The 19,028-nt window shown below is 42.8% G+C and overlaps 1 protein-coding gene across 1 annotated transcript in view; it reads right to left on the reverse strand.

Moving 5' to 3' along the window:
* Positions 1-19,028, reverse strand: part of TRIO (trio Rho guanine nucleotide exchange factor) — a 368,268-nt gene that overhangs the window by 123,819 nt on the left and 225,421 nt on the right. The window contains 7 exon segments of the mRNA XM_050794763.1: positions 2,741-2,863; positions 5,839-5,954; positions 9,683-9,751; positions 9,754-9,796; positions 14,553-14,702; positions 15,174-15,365; positions 16,899-17,018. Of these exon segments, the coding sequence (XP_050650720.1) occupies positions 2,741-2,863; positions 5,839-5,954; positions 9,683-9,751; positions 9,754-9,796; positions 14,553-14,702; positions 15,174-15,365; positions 16,899-17,018 (813 nt within the window).

The raw sequence follows: 19,028 nt of genomic DNA on the forward strand, positions 1-19,028 counted from the left end.
TGCAAAAATCACGTGGTGAGCTGTTCAAATGCTCATCCTCAGGCCTCACTCCAAGAGAGCCTACGTCACTAGGTTTGGAGTGAGGACGGAAATCTCTCTTAAATAAACACCCACAATCTGGATGCAAGTGGTGCCTCCAAGACCCGTGGAGAAATGACTGCACTGACAGTTGTGAAGGGACTGAGTCGAGTCTCGGTGAGCCGGTGATGGGAGACTATTGTTTAGCCCTCCAGGTTCATTTCCATCAACACTAAAAATGTTATAACATCGTAATAAGTGTGCTGAAAGACTTTCCTTTCAGAGCTGGGAATTCTCTATACAGTAAAAGCAACATGGTTTCTTAGAAGATTCTAAGATCGGGTGACAGAAGGCAAGTGAGGAAGCCTCAGCTCATGATGAAAAATCAAAGGACATCTCCAAACACCAAAGCAGGCGTTTTCTGATTAAGAGAAAGGCAGTCAGAAACCAAAGAAAAAGATTGCTAAGAAAAGGAAAGGTGAGGGGTGTTCTTTTCAAAATCTACCAGTTCCTCCTAGTATAACCAATTCAATAAACCCAACAAAAGAAACAGCTCTACATATTTGGGGATCAGAAAAGGTCATGTATCACTCACAATTTTAGATATTCCTTATAAAATACAAGAATAAAAAATAAGCCTATCCTTGCCCAATCTTTCAATAACCGCACACCAAACTTGAGGAAAAGGAATATTCAGGAATGGAAAAATTCTTTCATTCTTTCATATACACTTTACTAGTGGAACAGGCCACCATGTCACTCAATTCCAGACAGTCACGTGCACATCACATCCCCCATGCACGGCCCCTGGAGCTGGGCAGTGAGCAGACTGGCCGTACACAATGGCCTGCAGAGTGGAGTAGCGGTGAAAGATGGCAAATCTTAAATCTAGTTTTGAGTGTGGTATGTCATGTTAGGCATTCTGTTAATACCTTTTTAATCAAACGATATTCAAATAAGCAAACATAGCTTGGGACTTCAGGCACACACACCACCATGCCCAACTAATTAAAAAAAATTCTTTTTGTGGAGACAGGATCTTGTCATCTTGCCCAAGCTGGTCTCGAACTCCTGGCCTCAAGTGATCCTCCCATCTCAGCCTCCCTTGAGCTCAGGAGTTTGAAGAGGATTGCTTGAGCTCAGAAGTTTGAGGATACACTGAGCCATTATGGTGCCACCGCATTCCAGCCTGGGTAACAGAGCAAGATTCCATGACTAACACACACACATACACCCCTAAATACAGGTCATATAATGCGCATAACTATTATTTAATATCTAAATATTAACAAAAAGTGAAAACTGTCCAGCCAGGTGTGTATGTGGAGGAGGAAAAGCCACGATCCTTACCCGCAGGGGAGGGTGGGTCGGCCCTCCTTAGTGCTCACTATGCCTCTGGGGGCAGTTACTGTCCCACGGTCCTGCCCCCTGCCCTCCCCCAGTGCTCACCACACCCCAACCCTGGGCTGGGTCTTCCTGCTGCGCCCCCCATGCCTGGTCTCTCTGAAGCCCTGCTTGCCTGTGTGAGCCTCCAGGATAGGAGCCGTGGAAAAGGAGAGAGCCCAGCACCTCAGGGCCAAGGGAAAGGAGAGCTTTGGAGACCAGGAGCAGAGGGTGGCAAAGAAGAGCCAGAGGAGTCAGCAATAGTAACAGAAAACACAACCACGGACAAATAAACAATACAAAGTAGCCATCCTCTCTCTACATGACTGAAAAATTCCTGTTACGTTTTCAAAGCCAGGGCAGGGGCTACAGGAGATAACCAATTTTGCTACTTTACAGAAACACTTCTTTTTAACCAAAAATATTATCCTGCTTATCATTTATTTCCCACTCTTATACATTTGAAATAATTGGCAGCTTGTCCCAAAAACTCGAATCTGTCATCAACAATAGAGGCACTTCGGAAAATACTACAAAGGATGTATACTCAGACTTTGAAAAACAAAAACCCCACAGGTTGCAATGGTGACTCCAAAAGAGTCTCAGAACTGCTGTGAGCGTTTGGAAGGACTCAGTCTCTGCAGGTATAAGCCTTAATTGGGACAACGTTCAGGTCAGTATGCGGATTCTTGTATTTGTCCTCAAAAAGCCGTATTTACTCACATATATGCCATAAAGATAATTCGATTTCATAATTTTCTTTTTATTTTCAGGAGAAAAATGAAAATGCCTCAAGTTTTAGACACCTCTGAACAAGCACTAACAGAGGCGATGACACAGACTCTGCCAACCATAAAACAGACACAACTTCAAGCTGGACTGAGCATGAGCAACATGACTGTAACAGTTTTCACCATCTAAAGATGGTGAAACACCCCCAGGTGTAGGAAAGAAAACACCCCGAGAATACAGAAAGGTCAACTTGGGGACACCAAATAGTGTTTCACAAAAATAGCAAGTCCTCGGAAAACACCTTAGAGAAGAAAACAGGAGGGGGAAAGTGTAGAAGGGAATAATGAGAAAAACAAGGAATAAAAGGAGACAGACGGCGGTATTCACAGACATCAGAGGGACAAAGGACACAGATGAAGGGAGGAGGTGGAGGACACAGAGGGACACATGTGAACGGCAGGAGGAAGCATCCCCCAGTTAATGTGGAACAGCCCACTGGGTCATCCCTTTTCTCCAGTCTCATGAGGTATTTATTTCTTTATGATATTTTTGAGAAAGACTCGCTTTCGACTTAGAGGCTACTACACAAAGTCCACTCTGAACCCACCTTTGCAGTTATCTGGAACTCCTCGTGCTCTTTCAGGAGCTCCTGGGTGTGCTGTATACTGGAGCCTGTGGAGGTGTGCGTGGAAAGGTAGAACTCGCCATTGTCATGGATCCATTCCAAAGCCTGGAATGGGAAGGAATGAATGGAGTCAGCGGGCTAAACATTCCCGAGAGAAGCCCAAAGGCCGCAGCACCTTGTTGAAAGGTCAAATCGCAAACCAAGGCTGGCAGCATCGAGCAGCATTCCCTCTGTGAAATAAAACTGAAGTCTGATCACAATTACAAAATTTTTAAAAAGCACATTCTAGATGGTTATAATGGTGTCGCTTATGTGGCAACAATAAAAAGTTTGAGTTTCTTAGTATTCCATACTGTATATGTGTCACATTTTCTTTATCCCGTCTATTGTTGATGGGCCTTTGGGTTGGTTCCAAGTCTTTGCTATTGTGAATAGTGTTGCAATAAACATACGTGTGTATGAGTCTTCATAGTAGAATGATTTATAATTCTTTGGGTATATACCCAGTAATGGGATTGCTGGGTCAAATGGTATTTCTGGTTCTAGATCCTTGAGGAATCGCCATACTGTCTTCCACAATGAACTAATTTACACTCCCCCACACACAAAAGTTTGAGTTTCTTGCAACCACGAACCTAAAGGCACAATAAAAGCACAATGAAAGAAACCACTACTATGAGCCTTTTTCAGGAAGGGACTAGAGTGGAGAGAGAGGGGAGGCAGCTGCCCTGGGGAGCACCCTGGAGCAGAGGGGCAAGGGGACACGGCCAGGGCAGCAGTGGGAACTGGGACGGGGCTCAGAAACCCACAGGTCTACGCCTCCTGGACCTGGTGCAGGAGCAAGGAGAGGAGGAGGAGGCAGGGCGCAGGGAAGAGGCTGAGAAACCCACAGGTCTACGCCTCCTGGACGTGGTGCAGGAGTGAGGAGAGGAGGAGGAGGCAGGGCGCAGGGAAGAGGGAAGCGAGAACACCACACCTAGTGGTTTCTAACAACAAGACAAGAGGGACTTGGGGACAGGGAACTGCGATTGCAGTTCTGCTTCTGGTAAAGTCACTGTGGAGCAATGTCAAGGAAGTGGGATTTATGAATCCAGAGACCAGAAATGGAGGCCTGGGCTGGCAGACAGCACACAGAAAGAAGAGGAAAGAAAGACAAGAACAAGTCACAAACGAGCGCCAAGAAAGGCAATGGACAGACTGGGAGATAGGAAGGAGAGCAGCAAGGCCTGGGGCAGGCAGCCAGCAGGCGGGAGGGGCCTGCGCCACGGCAAGATCAGCGAGAGCCCTGGAGGCTGGTCTGCGGAAGCACCGGGTATCCGCTGCACACTGTGACAGTGAACAGAAGCGGAACGGCCGGAAGGCAGACGGGGCACCACCTGCAACAGCACGCACTTCAGGATTTTATTTTCGGTGAATAAGTGGACTTTAGGAAAATGCAACAATACATTCCATTATCTTTCTCTGACAACAGAATTATGAACAATTTTGCTTCTCTGTAGCTGAGGGATTCCTTGTCTTTCAATGGAGAGATAATAAAGTTATGTGAGAAAAGAACCTGAAACCATCTCTAATTAGAAATCCAACCAGGCCTCCAATGATCTTAAATATGGTTAAACTGTCTAATAAAATGTTAAGAGAGTATAATTTACCAAACGCGACTGCATGCACCTGGCTATTGGGAACATGCTGGCTACACCTGGAATGTCGCTGGGAGGAGAGAAGGGCCAAGGCAGAGCAGGGCGTCAGATCCCTGGCCTCGGAACCCAGTTCATCCAACTCTGGGAACTGAGTTCTGAGCATGGGCTGCATCCTTCGAGACCTACATTTTCCAAAATGGAACAAAAGCTGTTCCTTAAGTCTGAAATCTCTGCTAAGAAAGTTAATTTTTCTTCAGCTAAAAAGCATGTATCCAATGCCTGCTCTGGATCAGCTGCATATCAGGTTGCAAGCCGGATTCAGAAGATGGGTCCGCATCGTGGTCAGAACGTGGGTCAACACCGACTGACATCACAGAATTGCCCTGGGTGACTTTAAGGCACCCAGACCAGGGCCAGGCCACACACAGGCGCTGGGGGAATCACCTTCTCTCCTGTGCTTCCCTCCAGACCCCCCAAATTCTGGATGAAAGTTTACGGATTCTTAAGCTCCCATTAAGGCAAAACAGAAGTGACAGGCATCTTAATGCTTAAGATGGGGTCAGATTTTACAATAAAATGATCTTCCATGACTGATGATACAGGCAGAAGCACTTCATCCTAAAATGACCTAAGAAGGGGATGCTCCAAATGTGCCCCCTTGATACATCAACATTTTTTGACTATACTAAATTATTAGAAATTCTGGGCCAGGTGCGGTGGCTCACGCCTGTAATCCCAGCACTTCAGGAGGCCGAGGCGGGCAGATCACCTGAGGTCAGGAGTTTGAGACCAGCCTGGCCAACATGGTGAAACCTCATCTCCACTAAAAATACAAAAATTACCCAGGCGTGGTGGTGGGCGCCTGTAATCACAGCTACTTGGGAGGCTGAGGCAGGAGAATTGCTTGAACCTGGGAGACGGAGGTTGCAGTGAGCTGAGACTATGCCACCGCACTCCAGCCTGGGCGACAAGAGCAAAACTCTGTCTCAAAAAGAAAAAAAAAAAAAAAAAAGAAAAAAGGAAAGAAATTCTGTCACATTTCTTACTTAATTTTAGCTTGATTCATTGGAAAAATAAAAACTTTGTCTTGAAAATATAAATACATCAATATTAAAAAAGCCATTGTATTTACCTCAGTACAGAACCAAGATTCCCTAATAGTTTTTAAACAGTCCTCATCATTATGACTTGTACTCTGCTGTCTTAGAGATGAGGTAAAGACAGCAGGGGAAAGCACACGTGTTGGGGGTCAAAAATCATGGAGTGACATGCTTTCACCAGGTTGTGGGTTTTCTTTTCATAACAAACATAACTAGAAGGCAATACTGTTTGTCATTAGAAAGTGGTTTTCAAGAGGGCGGAAATGTCAAGCTTGGCCTCTCTGTGGAGGCAGGTGTAAGCACGGGGGTTTGCGGGGAGGCTGGGCACCAGGTGTGCACTGACCTGCTTGGCACTCCTCTCAAAGACCACGTACTGCTGACACTGGTCCAGCCGTCTTTTCCTCATGGTCCAATAATGCAATACCCTGTTCTCCCGCTGGAAGAGCTCATTCAAGATATCTGAGAGAAAAAAGAAAATGATGTATGTTGGTGCTTGCAATCAATTAAAACAGCTGCAAAATTCCATTCATTTTTATTGAGACTTTTAGGCAAATGCCATGCCAAGACAGCACGATAAATAAAGAATCGCGCTGCTTTCCTGTCTCAGTGAGCATGTCGACCAGACCTCTTCTCACTCTCACCTCCGTTGAGCATCTTACGATAAAGAGACCACTGGAAATTTGAGGTCAGTCTGTCATACCTCCGGCTGGATGGATTCGTGGGATATGTGTATTTTGTAATATGCATTCGACATAATGCACAAGTTGATAATATGCAATTCGACAATGGCTGAAAAAAAATCAGCATTTTTTTCAAGACTGTTAAAACCTTGTGTAGATGGAGTTTTATACAGATTAAAGGTTATATCAAAGTGGTGGAGTAATAATCAACAAGTGTGGATTGAAAAAAAAAAAAAAAAAAAAAAAAAAACCAGGCCGGGTGCGGTGGCTCACATGTGTAATCCCAGTACTTTGGGAGGCTGAAGTGGGCGGGTGGATCACTTGAGGTCAGGAGTGCAAGACCAGCCTGGCCAACATGGTGAAACTGTCTGTACTAAAAATACAAAAATTAGCAGGGTGTGGTGGTGGGCGCCTGTAGTCCCAGCTACTTGGGAGGCTGAGGCAGGAGAATCGCTTGAACCTGGGAGGCAGAGGTTGCAGTGAGCCACGATCGCATCATTGCACTCCAGCCTAGGTGACAGGGCAAGACTCCACCTCAAAAAAAAAAAAAAAAAAAAAAAAAAGAAACACAAAACCATAACCCCTTAGGAGAGGAAAGGACATGAAGTGGGGAAGCAGAGAAGCATGAAGTTACAAAGGAAAAAAAAAACTCATTACACAAACATTTAAAATGTCATAACCAAACAAGAACCACCAAAAACTGGTGCACAGACAAAATCTTTTTAAGAATTGGGAACATATGACACAGAATAGTCAACAGAAAAATAATGAACAATTCTTTAGAAGAAGAATGAGCAAAGCCTATAAATATGAAGTTCACAATTTAAAAAATACAGTCACTAAATATACAGGAACACATTTAACCTCAAACAATGAGACCATCTTTCACTGCTTTCCTGGCAGACGGATAAGATCCAGTGTTGGAAAGAGTGAGGGAACAGGTAATCACGATCCTCTATTATGGAAGAAGAAAAACTGAGTATGATGACCCCAGGGAATGACACTGAAAATGTGCATGCATACCTTTGAACTGGGAATTTATCTTTCAGATGAACAGTGCTCACACAAGTATTCAAAACTGTTTGGACAAAGATGTTTGAACAGTGAAGCGCTGCTTAGAACAGTGGAAAATGGGCAGCAACGTAGGACCCACCAATTGAGGGACAGGTCAAATCAACTTCAGAAATGCTATACTGGGTATTAAAAAGAACAGCATGTCTTTAAATTCTGACACAGAAAGATGACTAAGATATATTATTAAGTGAAAGATGTAAGTTGCAAGGTAATATAGTCTCATTTTTGTAACAAATTAAAAAGTGGGATGGGTGAGTGAAATATACATGTTTATATTTCTCTACATATTTACATTTATATGCACAGACAGCTTGCACAAAAGTCTTGACAGTGGTTACCAGTAGCTAAGGAATTAGGTAACTTATATACATTTGTACACTTTCTGAATTTTTGACACTAAGTTTGTTTTGCTCTAGAAGTTTATGAAACAAACAAAAAACTTAAGAAAAAAATTTCCGAGAGTGAAACTGCAAATCAAATAGAGGGTTTCTGGCAACTTTATTATATTGGAAAACCATTAATATAGGAAGTTTTCCACAAATACTTACTGAGTTCCTAGCAGGCTGTACTTTGTGATAAACAAGAACAGAAGAGCAGCATTTACATCCAGCCTAACAACAGACTCTCTCAATACTACCTCCAAAATGAACCCCAAATTTACTGACTTTTCTCCATCTCTACCATTATCACCCTAAATACCACCATATTCTTAAGGTGACAATATGGTGTCACCATTTTTGATGACAATAAAAAATGCCTTTAGACACTGCCAATTATCTCCCAGGGACCAGTGGTCATGCTGTTATTTTTACTCCACTGAAGAGGAAACTAGTTTAGTGAAATAAATTAAAAGTTTGAAATCTGAAGTCTGCTAAAAAAATTAAGCTGTCACTTATATGAAAATATCACACATGAAAATTAATATGAGCCAAAGCATTTTTTCTAGTCTCTCATTTCCACAGTCTCTGCCTGAGCCAGTACTAATTTTGGGCAAGTGAGCAGCAAACGGTGCTAAGTGCCCTCTTGGATATGGTGCTTCCTCGAGCTCCTGGGGTGGGGGGGGGTCCTCTGACCACGTGGTCTGAGATTCATCTTTGCCTGTGCCTTGGGGTTATACTGTCTTTTCTGCCACCATTACTCTTACAGGAACTTAGTGCACTGACTCGAGCATCAATAAACCTTTCACCCCCAAGTAGCTCTGAGGGAAACAGAACACTTCTATTTTAATTCTTCACAGCATCCAACATTAGGATATACAACAGCAAAGGCATAATGAAGATCTAATGAGGAAATAAATGAAACATAGTCTCCCTCTCACACACAAACGTGTGTCAAACTAGTGCAACCTAGAAAGGACCACAATATCTTCAATCAGAAAAGACAGGACACAACCAACAAATAAAAGCAATATTGAGAGATGGATGAAAGGACATTGTTTTTATAGGAAATGAACCAAGTAAACCAATTATCAATGCAAACAACTTGCTGGCCCAGAAGACTTATTCATGTAGAAAAACGGTTGCTTTTGTGAGTTGCGCATTTGTCCAGAAGAAAAAGTCCATCAATAAAAATGTTTTACTGATAGAACTTAGAGAATTATAGTAGTGTAACAAAATTATTTTGTGATAACTAATAGATGAATCAGATGAGTAGACAGTAGAATGTAATGTAGAAAGCTTTTGTCTATCATATTGTTTTGAAAAGTGTGAGATGAATCATTTGCTAACTGATTATCACAATTTTTTTCCTATAAAACTCAACTTAGGCTGTGTAGCCCTGGTCAAAGTTACTTGCTTTGCGCCTTAGTTTCTTTATCCATTTTCCTTCCACATCAATCCTATTACAATTTAGTATACCTTTTCCCAGACCTTTTCTTAAGCACTTACATACAGACACACACACACACACACACACACACACACACACACACAAACATGGTTTTATAGGTTTTTATACTCAAATGACATAACCTACATATTATTATTTTTCAATTTGTTTTTATTAACTATGCCTCAGGTATGCAAAATTGATAATACTTTATAGTGATAAAATTGGGATGTATTTTCTCAATTTGGGCTTTTAAAAATACTTTGCTTATAGATAACTCTGGTTTTTCCTTTCCCCCTATTTATTTTTCACTTACTTTAACAAAATAGCCAATGGCAGTTAATATCATCCTGATTTTGCATTTTCTCCCTGTTTATATTCTTCAATTTATTCAATAAATTATCAACCTATTCAATATAGTATCAGCCTATACATTTGTTTAATCTTTCACTATTAAACTAAGATCATTAGTAAGGACTTCATTAACATGAAACGGACATTTAAAACGAAACTGAGGTTGAGAGTTCAGAACACGTCGTGCAGGCTCCTTCCGTCTCTTGCCAGGCATGCACTGGGCCGCCCCCGGGGATTCCCAGCTCTACTCACTTTTCACTTGCTGTTCAGGAGCTTTGATGTGCGTCACCATTCCTGGCATGTTCACGCTGTTCCTGTGCAGTATTTCAGGAAGACATCTGCATTCCTCCGAGCAAGGGTGCAAGCCTAAAAAACAATGGAGAGCGATGTTTGGCTAATCTGACTTCTACAAACGTGTATTTGGAGTACACATCACTGGGTTCTAATATATGTCTTTACCTACAACATTTATCTGGCCACTTTCTGATTTAGAAAATGCATAGGATAAAACCTAATTCAATTAAAAAAAATCTCTCTTGCCTGAAGCCCTTGCTCTGATGACACCTGCTGCTACATTCTGCCCTATAGAGAGGCCCATGGGGCAGGACACAGAGGGCAGCCCCTGCTTTATGGTCACAGAGGAAGGGAAGCCCTGTCTCCATCCAGCCTGGAGAGGTTTGCACACCTGGCCTGCCCCTGGATCACAGCCTGAGACCTTGAGCTGCAGAACTCCGCTGGGCTGTGCCTGGATTTCTATATAGGGTAGACAGTAAACACTTTCAGTTTTGGGGGCGGTCATACAGTCTGTTTCTCTGTCACAACTACTCAAACCAACAACCGATGAAAGTAGCCAGAGGTGACAGGTAAACTATGTCGAGGTGGCCCAACTTAGCCCTCAGTTCATAGTTTGCCAACCTTGGTTGAAGCTTGGTTATGTGATGTCATTGTGGTAACTGACAGTATGTGTTTATGTTTATGCAGCCGGAAAACCAAACCAGTTTCATTTATATATTTTAACATAAGGGTTTTATATAAAAGAATACAAATATAAAATCAAAGAAGGAAAAAACTCTTTAATTATATTTGAATTGGAAACATCTTGCACATTTCCTGTCTTGGGTCTGGAATTAATCTTTTCTTCAAGGAGCTCTATCTCGTTCTAGTGGTAAACGGTATTTAGAGCCACAGTCTAGTCATTCGGGATGATCAGGGCTTTTGGGTTGGTCACTGTTTCCAGACCTTTTCAGTAGATGGAGCGAGGCTATCTTTTTTTCAATTAAGAGAAAAACACATCATGAGTCTCTACTGATCCGTGTGAAATTTCAAGTTGTCTGATATGGTCTGGCTCTGTGTTCCCACCCAAATGTCATCTTGAATTGTAATCTGAATTGTAATCTACACGTTAGGGGAGAAACCTCGTGGGAGGTGACTGAATCACGGGGGTGGTCCCCCATGCTGTTCTCGTGCGGCGAGTGAGCTCTCACAAGATGTGATGGTTTTGTGAGGGGCTTTGCCCTGCTTCGCCCTGTACTTCTCTCATTCTTCTCCTTCCTGCACCGTGTGAAGAAGGACGTGTTTGCTTTCCCTTCTGCAGTGACGGTAAGTTTTCGAGGCCTCCCTGTCCTGTGGAATTGTGAGTCAACTAAACCTCTTCCTTTTATAAATTACCCATTCTCAGGTATTTCTTCACAGCAGCATGAGAATGGACTAATACACTGTCAAAACCAAACAACACGGAAGATGCTGAAGACTACGAGGGTGATGGCTAAGGACAGCTAAGCGACCTGCCTCGAAAGGGCTCCTATGGATAGGACAAGCGGCGTGTAAAAGATAAACGACAGAGACTGCTTTGAAACACACCAAATATATTTAAAGCCATGATGATACTAAAAAAAAGTCATATGTAGAAGTTACTATAGCAACAATTCATTATCCTGAAACTGGCAAATAAAAAGGATCAAGCAAGCATTTACTCTGCCTTTTCTGGACAAACTATTTTAGAGTAACCAAATAGCTGAGAGGGAATAATTCTAGATAATCGAGGCCAAAGGAAATGACAGAATTAGAGTATCACCATTTTGCAATTCCTAAAAACCAGCTACCACCACTGGGTGCTAACCCCATTAGCTGAAAGGTGGAAGGGAAGTTCAGAGGGGTGAATTGCACTCACCATACTTGAACCACTCATCAATCTTCTTACCAATCACAGAGACAGAGAACTAGACATGATGTGTCTCCTGAGCAACCCCATAGGAAGCACAAGCCCCGCTGGCAAGGTTTTCCAAGCTCGCTCGCGCTCTCTCGCTCTCTCTCACCCCCACCTCTTTCTTCCCCCACCCCGCCACCCCACCCCCACCACCTTTCAAACCAGCTCTGATCAAGGCTCACAACCTAACAAAAATCTAGAAATTGTGGATGGTGCTAAATGACTCCACAGGATGTAATTGACAATCTGGAATGGGGGAAGTGCCACAATCTGAGGAACCTATTTCTTCAATTAATAAATAGTAATGAAAGGAGGGAATATTGTTTAGATTAAAAGTGATTCCAAAGATATACCCAGCCAAATCCATACGTGGACCCTGTTTGAATCTTAATTAAAACCATGTATAAAAAGACATTTGTAGGCCAGGTGTGGGGGCTCATGCCTGTAATACCAATAATTTGGGAGGCCAAGGTGGGAGGATCACTTGAGCCCAGGAGTTTGAGACTAGCATGGGCAACATAAGAAGACCCCGTCACTACAAAAAAAATACAAAAATTAGCCAGGTGTGGTGGCAAGTGCCTGTAGTCTGGCTCCTTGGGGGCGGAGGTGGGACGATCGCTTAAGCCCAGGAGCCTAAGGCTGTAGTGAACTATGATCACACCCGTGCACTCCAGCTTGGGTGACAAAGGAAGACTCTGTCTCAAAAAAAAAAAAAAAAAAGACATTTACAGAACAATCAGAAAATTTAACAATGCTGGATTTCAGATAATATTAAAGAATTACTATTAATTTTTAAGATAAGATAATGATATTTTATTTGTATTTCTGAAAGGGAGAATTTACTGTTGAAATTCACAAATAAAATGATAAATCTAGAATTTTAAATAATCCACTGAAGGTGGATATAGGCCCATAAATTGATAATCAGTGAAGATGGGTGAGTAAAATAGGAGGAGAATCCATTCTCTCTACTTTTGTATATATCTTCAAATTTCCACAATAAAAAGGTACTTAAATATCCTATACACAAACACTACAAAATTCAAGTTGAACAAAGGAATCCAAAAAGGCTTGTGATTACAGATGCTCCTTGGCTTACCCTGATAAACCCATTGTAAGTTAAGTTAAAAATATTATAAGTCAAAAATGAACTGATTGCACCTAATCTACTCAATATCCCAGTTTAACTTAGCCTAGTTACCTTAAATGTGCTCAGTTTAAGCCTACAGTTACCCTGGCCTGCAGCTGGGCAAAACCATGTAAAACAAAATCTATCTTATAATCCCATGTTGACTATCTCATGTAATTTATCGAATGCTGCACTGAAAGTGAAAATCAATGGTTGTTTAGCATTTGACGTGCAGGTTCTACTGAATGCATAGCGCACTGGCACCAACAAGTCGAAAAATCACAAGTCAAACCACCGTAACTTGAGGACTGCCTATATTTTTGTTTTGTAATTTTACCTAAATAGCTATCTTAATTACATGAACTAAGTGGTATTTATTTTTCTTTCATACTAAATGGATCCTGGACAAAGGGGAGAATTCTAATGATTCCACCTCGAAATCCTAATAGTGGTCAGCATTTAGTAAACTTAAGCAGCAGGGACATGTCGGGGACAGGGGCTTTAAAAAGGTGTTGACACAGTTATAAAGACTGACTGTGGAAACTGTGATGGTTTTCTCACCCCGACCACCGTGGTGGGAGCACAAAGTAAGTTACCAGATATAATTTCCAAAGAGTTACAATTTATCATCACAGACTGAACAATAACTCTGTCCATCAGATGGACTTCAGAAAAAAACACAAAAAGTATTAAGTGTAACAGGAAAGTGGTCAGAGAGGTGAGAGCGCTGCAGCAATGAGGAGGTAAGGAGGAAAAGTGACCACCACCCCTACTTTTAATGGGCCTGGGCGGTGATAACAAGCAGAGCCTCAGAATTTCTGTAAGAGCCCAAGAATGCAACACGGAACATTCAGCACCAAATGTTGCTAAATGTTTCAACTACTTTAAAAAATTTAACTGTTCCAAAGCACATCTGTGACCATGTATGACTAAATGTGACATACATAAAAATATGACAGAGCACTGTAGGCCCAACTACTAGGGAGGCTGAAGTGGGAGGATGGCTTAAGCCCAGGAAGTTCAAGGTTTCAGAGAGCCGTGATTGCACCACTGCACTCTAGCCTGGGTGACAGAGTGAGACCCTTTTTCTGAATTAAAAACAAAAAAAAAACAACCAAAAAAAAAGAAAAAGCAGTCTTGAAAAATTCCTCATTTAAAGCTTTTCAGAGAGAAAACTCCCAGCCTGGTCTGCATGTGACACACTTGTCTTGTCAGAAGCGTTTCCTGAGTAGGTATCAGTGACTGCCACCCCAAGCCGTGTGGCGTTTGCACCGTGTCTCCTCCATGCCACACTTAAACCTCTTCTGAGATGCAATCTTCGTTCCCTCTGAAGGGAATGAAGAGGCTGAGTTTCCAAAGGAAGATTATTTTAAGCTACATTTGTATTGTTTTTCACCAAATCAACCGATTTGGTTGATTAATCAATCAACAGAGCAATTGATTAATCGCTCTGTCTCCAGAATCACTTGGTATTGTGACTTCCAACCAATCCTTATTCATACAGATTTTCAGCTCTTTCCCTGTGAAAACTAGAAAGACAGGGCAATCGCATATGAAAAAGATGTTAAGGTTTTCTTTCTTCAGCTGACTTCTCACTGATGCGATACTGCCCTTGTTACATTCCACAGCAGGCAAGAGCTATGGGGCACGCTCCCTTAGGAAGCGATGACTGTGCCACGCGCGCCTGGCAGGCAGGAAGCCTCTGCTGGGTGCACTGTCCACAGCACTGCCCCTACCTTCAGGCAGGAGGCCTCTGCTGGGTGCACTGCCCGCAGTGCTGCCCCTACCTTAAGGAACGCCTCCTTCTGCTCCAGGTGCTTGCTGATCATCGGTGTCACGTGGTCTGTCTCGGAGTTTGGGCCCAGCTTATCCGCCCCGCCACACCAGTCTTCTTCTCTCTTGTACTCCTGTTCCAGGCTCTCGAGGACGCTGCAGACCTGTAAGCAGGAAAAGTTTGAGGCTCAGACTTGGCATCTGCCATTGCCGACTGGTATCTCTGGAAAGCCCTTTCAGTCGGGCTCTGGGGATGAGATGCTGTCAGGAAGATGACATAGGAGGGAGCCATGGGCTCTATCTGGCTGGAGAACAACTACAGGGTCAAAAGCAGGCAGACCTTTCAGAGCAAGAACAAAACCAAAGCAAATATCCTGTCTCTCCCTGATGTGTTTCAGGTCATATGTTTAAATGACAAGAAGAGAGGTGTCTTCTCAGCTACTTTCTAGCTTATTATTCTTTGACATCTAAGGTATACAGGAATAATTTTAACTCCAGAAAGCCCTTTCCCTGCTGGACTTGCAACTGATTGGTTCAATAATGACTGACATGTTAACAATGATTGAGTTGTCCCAAGAAATTAAGCTCAAAATAAAGTATCAGTGGAGAGTTCAAGGGAGGGAACCTCTCCCGACCTGCTCTGAGGTTTTGTAGAAAGCGACAGAGGCATTGACGAGCTTGAGGCGATCTTCCATCTTGAGCATGAGCTGCTGCCAGTGAGATGCCACCTTCTCGGCGCAGTCCCGGATCATGTCCATATCGTAGTGGTTGGCCTGTAGCATGGCTTCTGCCTTCTGCTGCACCTGCAGCGCACTCTGATGTGTTTTCTAGAGACAGACAAAAAAAGGGAAGCCTTATTTGCCAGTGTCCCCACTGACTAGAAAGCAACCAGGATGGCTACAGTTACTCTGTTCTTGATGATTTTGTGGAAATACCTTCAGTTAATACTCACTAGGACGCTTCTAAAAGCACAACAGACAGTTTAGGAAAAAAGGTTTTATGCCCAGGAACAACTAGATCTATGTTTAAATTAGCTAAACGAAGGATGAAATTCATCAGGACCTCCCAGAACGGGTCTCAGTTGCAGGGTTCTTGGTCTGAAAAATAGCAGGAAAGACCCTTAACAGCCAAAGAAGCAGTTGAAATGTTCCAAGTTTATTATTCCTATTGATCCTTCTCATAATAGCTGCTGGAAGCAAATGAACAAGTAGAGAAAAGGTGGCCAGAGTGAATGTCTTTTATTTTCACTTGCAACTTTAACTTTGGACTCCAGTGAAAAGCTTTCAAGAACTATTGATTTTAAAAAGGAAAGGAAAAACAAATAAAAAGCTAAGAATGAAACAACTGTGTTCTCTGGAGGTCCATGCCATCTGATAAATCTACACAAATAGCATGGCAAATGCAGTAAGATTTTGCTCATCTGTCCTCACTAGAAGAGCCAGGACGGGCTGAGAAGTCAGCTTCTCTCCAGTGAGGCCGTAGAGCCAAGGGAGGGGGTGGTCAGGGAGAGCACAGGTCTCTGAGGATACAAGATTTTTTTTAAACAATAGCAAAACCTTTCATTTCACCTGAAAAAGTACAAATGATCCCATAAAACACTATATACAATATATTTTAATCCTTTACCCAGACACAGTGATTACTTGCAATTTAATTACTAGAAATCCCTTGGCACAGTATACAGATGCCCAGAGTTTGCACCTCACGAAGAGCTGTTAATGCACGTCCAATGGCATCAAGCAGTTGACAATAAATTAATCTAGGGAATAAATTAGTGGCAACTTCTATAGCTTCCTTCTCTGGCTGACAACATGTGAGCAGAGGAGGGGAGATAACATTTCTGTAATCAAATGTTTTTTCCTTTGACATTACCTCACCACTACCAATCAGAACCATTACCCATGTGCCCTACCCGTACCAAAAAAATAAAAATCATTAGTCCATATGCTGACAGTGAATTGGATCAGGCCTGGAATTAGCCTAAGTCATTTTGCTACAGTTGTGGCACACAGACCCTTGTTAAGGTGAACAAGGCTGCTTTTAAGCAGGAATCTGAGGAGTTCTGCTGTCGGCATTGTTTACGGACTGATAGTGAATTCATGATATACACCTGGTCTTGGTGAGCTCTCTGCTTGGTTGAGGTTGGTAACATAGGAGAAACATACTTATGAGACCAGAAAGATATTAGAAAACCTCAGCTGAGACTGCAATGTGGGCTCCTTGGTTCTGAGCTGTTCCAGATCAGAGAAAGTGCATCTTGCCAGGACCCCCTACAATAGGAGAACAGGAACCCCCTGGATTCAGGATGTTTGTCCTGAGGAACGAAAGAGCCAAAGCACAGAGAGGCCCAGCGCCCTTACCTCAATGGCATGCTGGAACTGCTCGTGCTCTCGTTGGAGCTGCTCTGCCTCTTGTAACGAGCTGGCTGTGATAAGTCCGGCATTTAACATGGACTCTCCGTTGCGGATCCAACCCAGCACCTGAAACATTACACAGGGTAACTCCAAGCAGCGGACTTTCCAGAGAATCCTGTGGACCATCAGGGGTGAGATATGAGCGTGCAAGGTGGTCCAGCTGCTCCTGGTAGGTACAAAGCACTGATGGCTTCATCATCCTCCTGGCAACAGCCTGATGTTCTTCCATGGTACCTGATTGCAAGTGCTGCATCTTTTTAATTAGTTCTGTTATTTTTAGTAGCAAATGGGAAATGAAAAGGTGGAGGGTCCAGTGGATTGTTGATACTAGTCCACAAGCCAGAATAGATTAAGGGCTACATTTTAGAAAACCTACTGACACCAAGAATTCCTTGATAATCAAGAAAAGCATTTTTCATTCTCTTTCAGCATTTTTAGGACTGAAAAACTGGCAACTGCTTGAAAAGTGTGAACTAATTTATTTCACGAACTAATTTTCCAATTTACCTGCAGTGTTGAATGGCATAATAAAAAAGGTATGAATAACACCATGCTACAATGATCAGGTTCAAACCATGAGCTTCTCAACTGCACACACACTCAGAGGAAGTAAATTCTGACAGTGGAAACCACAGATTGTGGGAGGTCTTCTGGATAGTTGGATGTGGAAGAGACCTCAAGTAACCTATATAATACCTATTGCCCTCTCGCTTACTTAGCACAGAAGTACTTTTATTGTCTAAGCCCTCTCCCAAAGTTGGGGCTTTACTTAGAAAAACTCCAACTAAGTAAAACCCCAACTTTGAGAGAGGGCTTAAACAATAAAACCACTTCTGTGGCTGGGGTTTTCTAAGTAAAACCCCAACTTTGGAAGAGGACTTAAACAATAAAACCACTTCTCAGCTCCTGTTACAGCTTGGCTACAGCAATGTACAAGTCTAGCCAATGAAAGCAAAGCAGGAATCTCTGGAGAAGTTTGTGAAAATATTTCTTTTGTGATAGAGGGGCTGCCTCTTTCTCATTATGTGTTCCCCTTCCTGATAATTTGGGATATGGAAGTGATGGCTGGAGCTATAACACCCACTTGGCAACCAGAAGGGAAAGGCCGCCCATCACCAAGATTTCAGCCTAATGTACCACGGGCGCACTAAATGCAGACCAGCTATCTTCTATATCCTGACTTGTCACATGGGGAAAACACCTTTTCAAAGCCACTATTTTTTAGTCTCTGTTATAGGCAAAGGCAAATCCTAAGGGATACATTTATTTATTCCGTTATTTCTTAAATTGTTTTGTGTTTTTGCAAGAAGGAGCACTTTGTTAGCAGGTCACAACACTTGTTTATATGTAAAAATACCCACGCTACAGATGGCATGTGGGAGACCAAAAGGTGCTCTTTTCAACAGTTCTGACTGAAGAGTCTACCTGCCCCAGTGTGAGTGTCACCTACTTCTGCACCACCTCCTGCTCATGGTCCAGAGGCATCTTAAGTCCCCTCCAACCAAACTCACTTTCTGTTTGCTTTCTCTGCATCTTTCAGGGCACCATAAACTTTTCTCTCCCTCCATCAAGCCAGTTAATAAAATGTCATATCCACGCATAGAATCCCACTGGTACTGAGCCAAAAGCAATCCCTTCCCCATGTTCTATTTTCACTTTGTCATGCCATCAGGATGTGGTAATACGGTATCCTGATAACACAAGAAATGACCCAGGCATACGGAGTCTGAGAAACAATCCAGATCCTAACAGTACTGGGCAGAAAAAGTCATATAAGAGGCAATATGCTCAGGCTTTCAAGCAAGAGACAGACTATCAATATTGAAAGAAACCAAGGGCTGTTACCTTCTAGTGCTGCCCGTGCTGGGTGAACAGCCAGCCAGTCATCCTGGCCACTGGCTCCCTTTTCACACATTAGGGATGGCTGTAATGGGGGTGTGTGTATGTGCGCATTATCTTATATATCAAGACAGCTGTGTTCTGAGCGGGCACAATCCTCCCCAATGCTACAGGTCAGAATTTCCAGGAAGTTGATGAGATATCAAACGTCTGTAGCGCAGCCTCCCCAAGCATCCA

This window comes from Macaca thibetana, chromosome 6 (assembly GCF_024542745.1).
Source record: "Macaca thibetana thibetana isolate TM-01 chromosome 6, ASM2454274v1, whole genome shotgun sequence".
NCBI lineage: Eukaryota > Metazoa > Chordata > Mammalia > Primates > Cercopithecidae > Macaca > Macaca thibetana.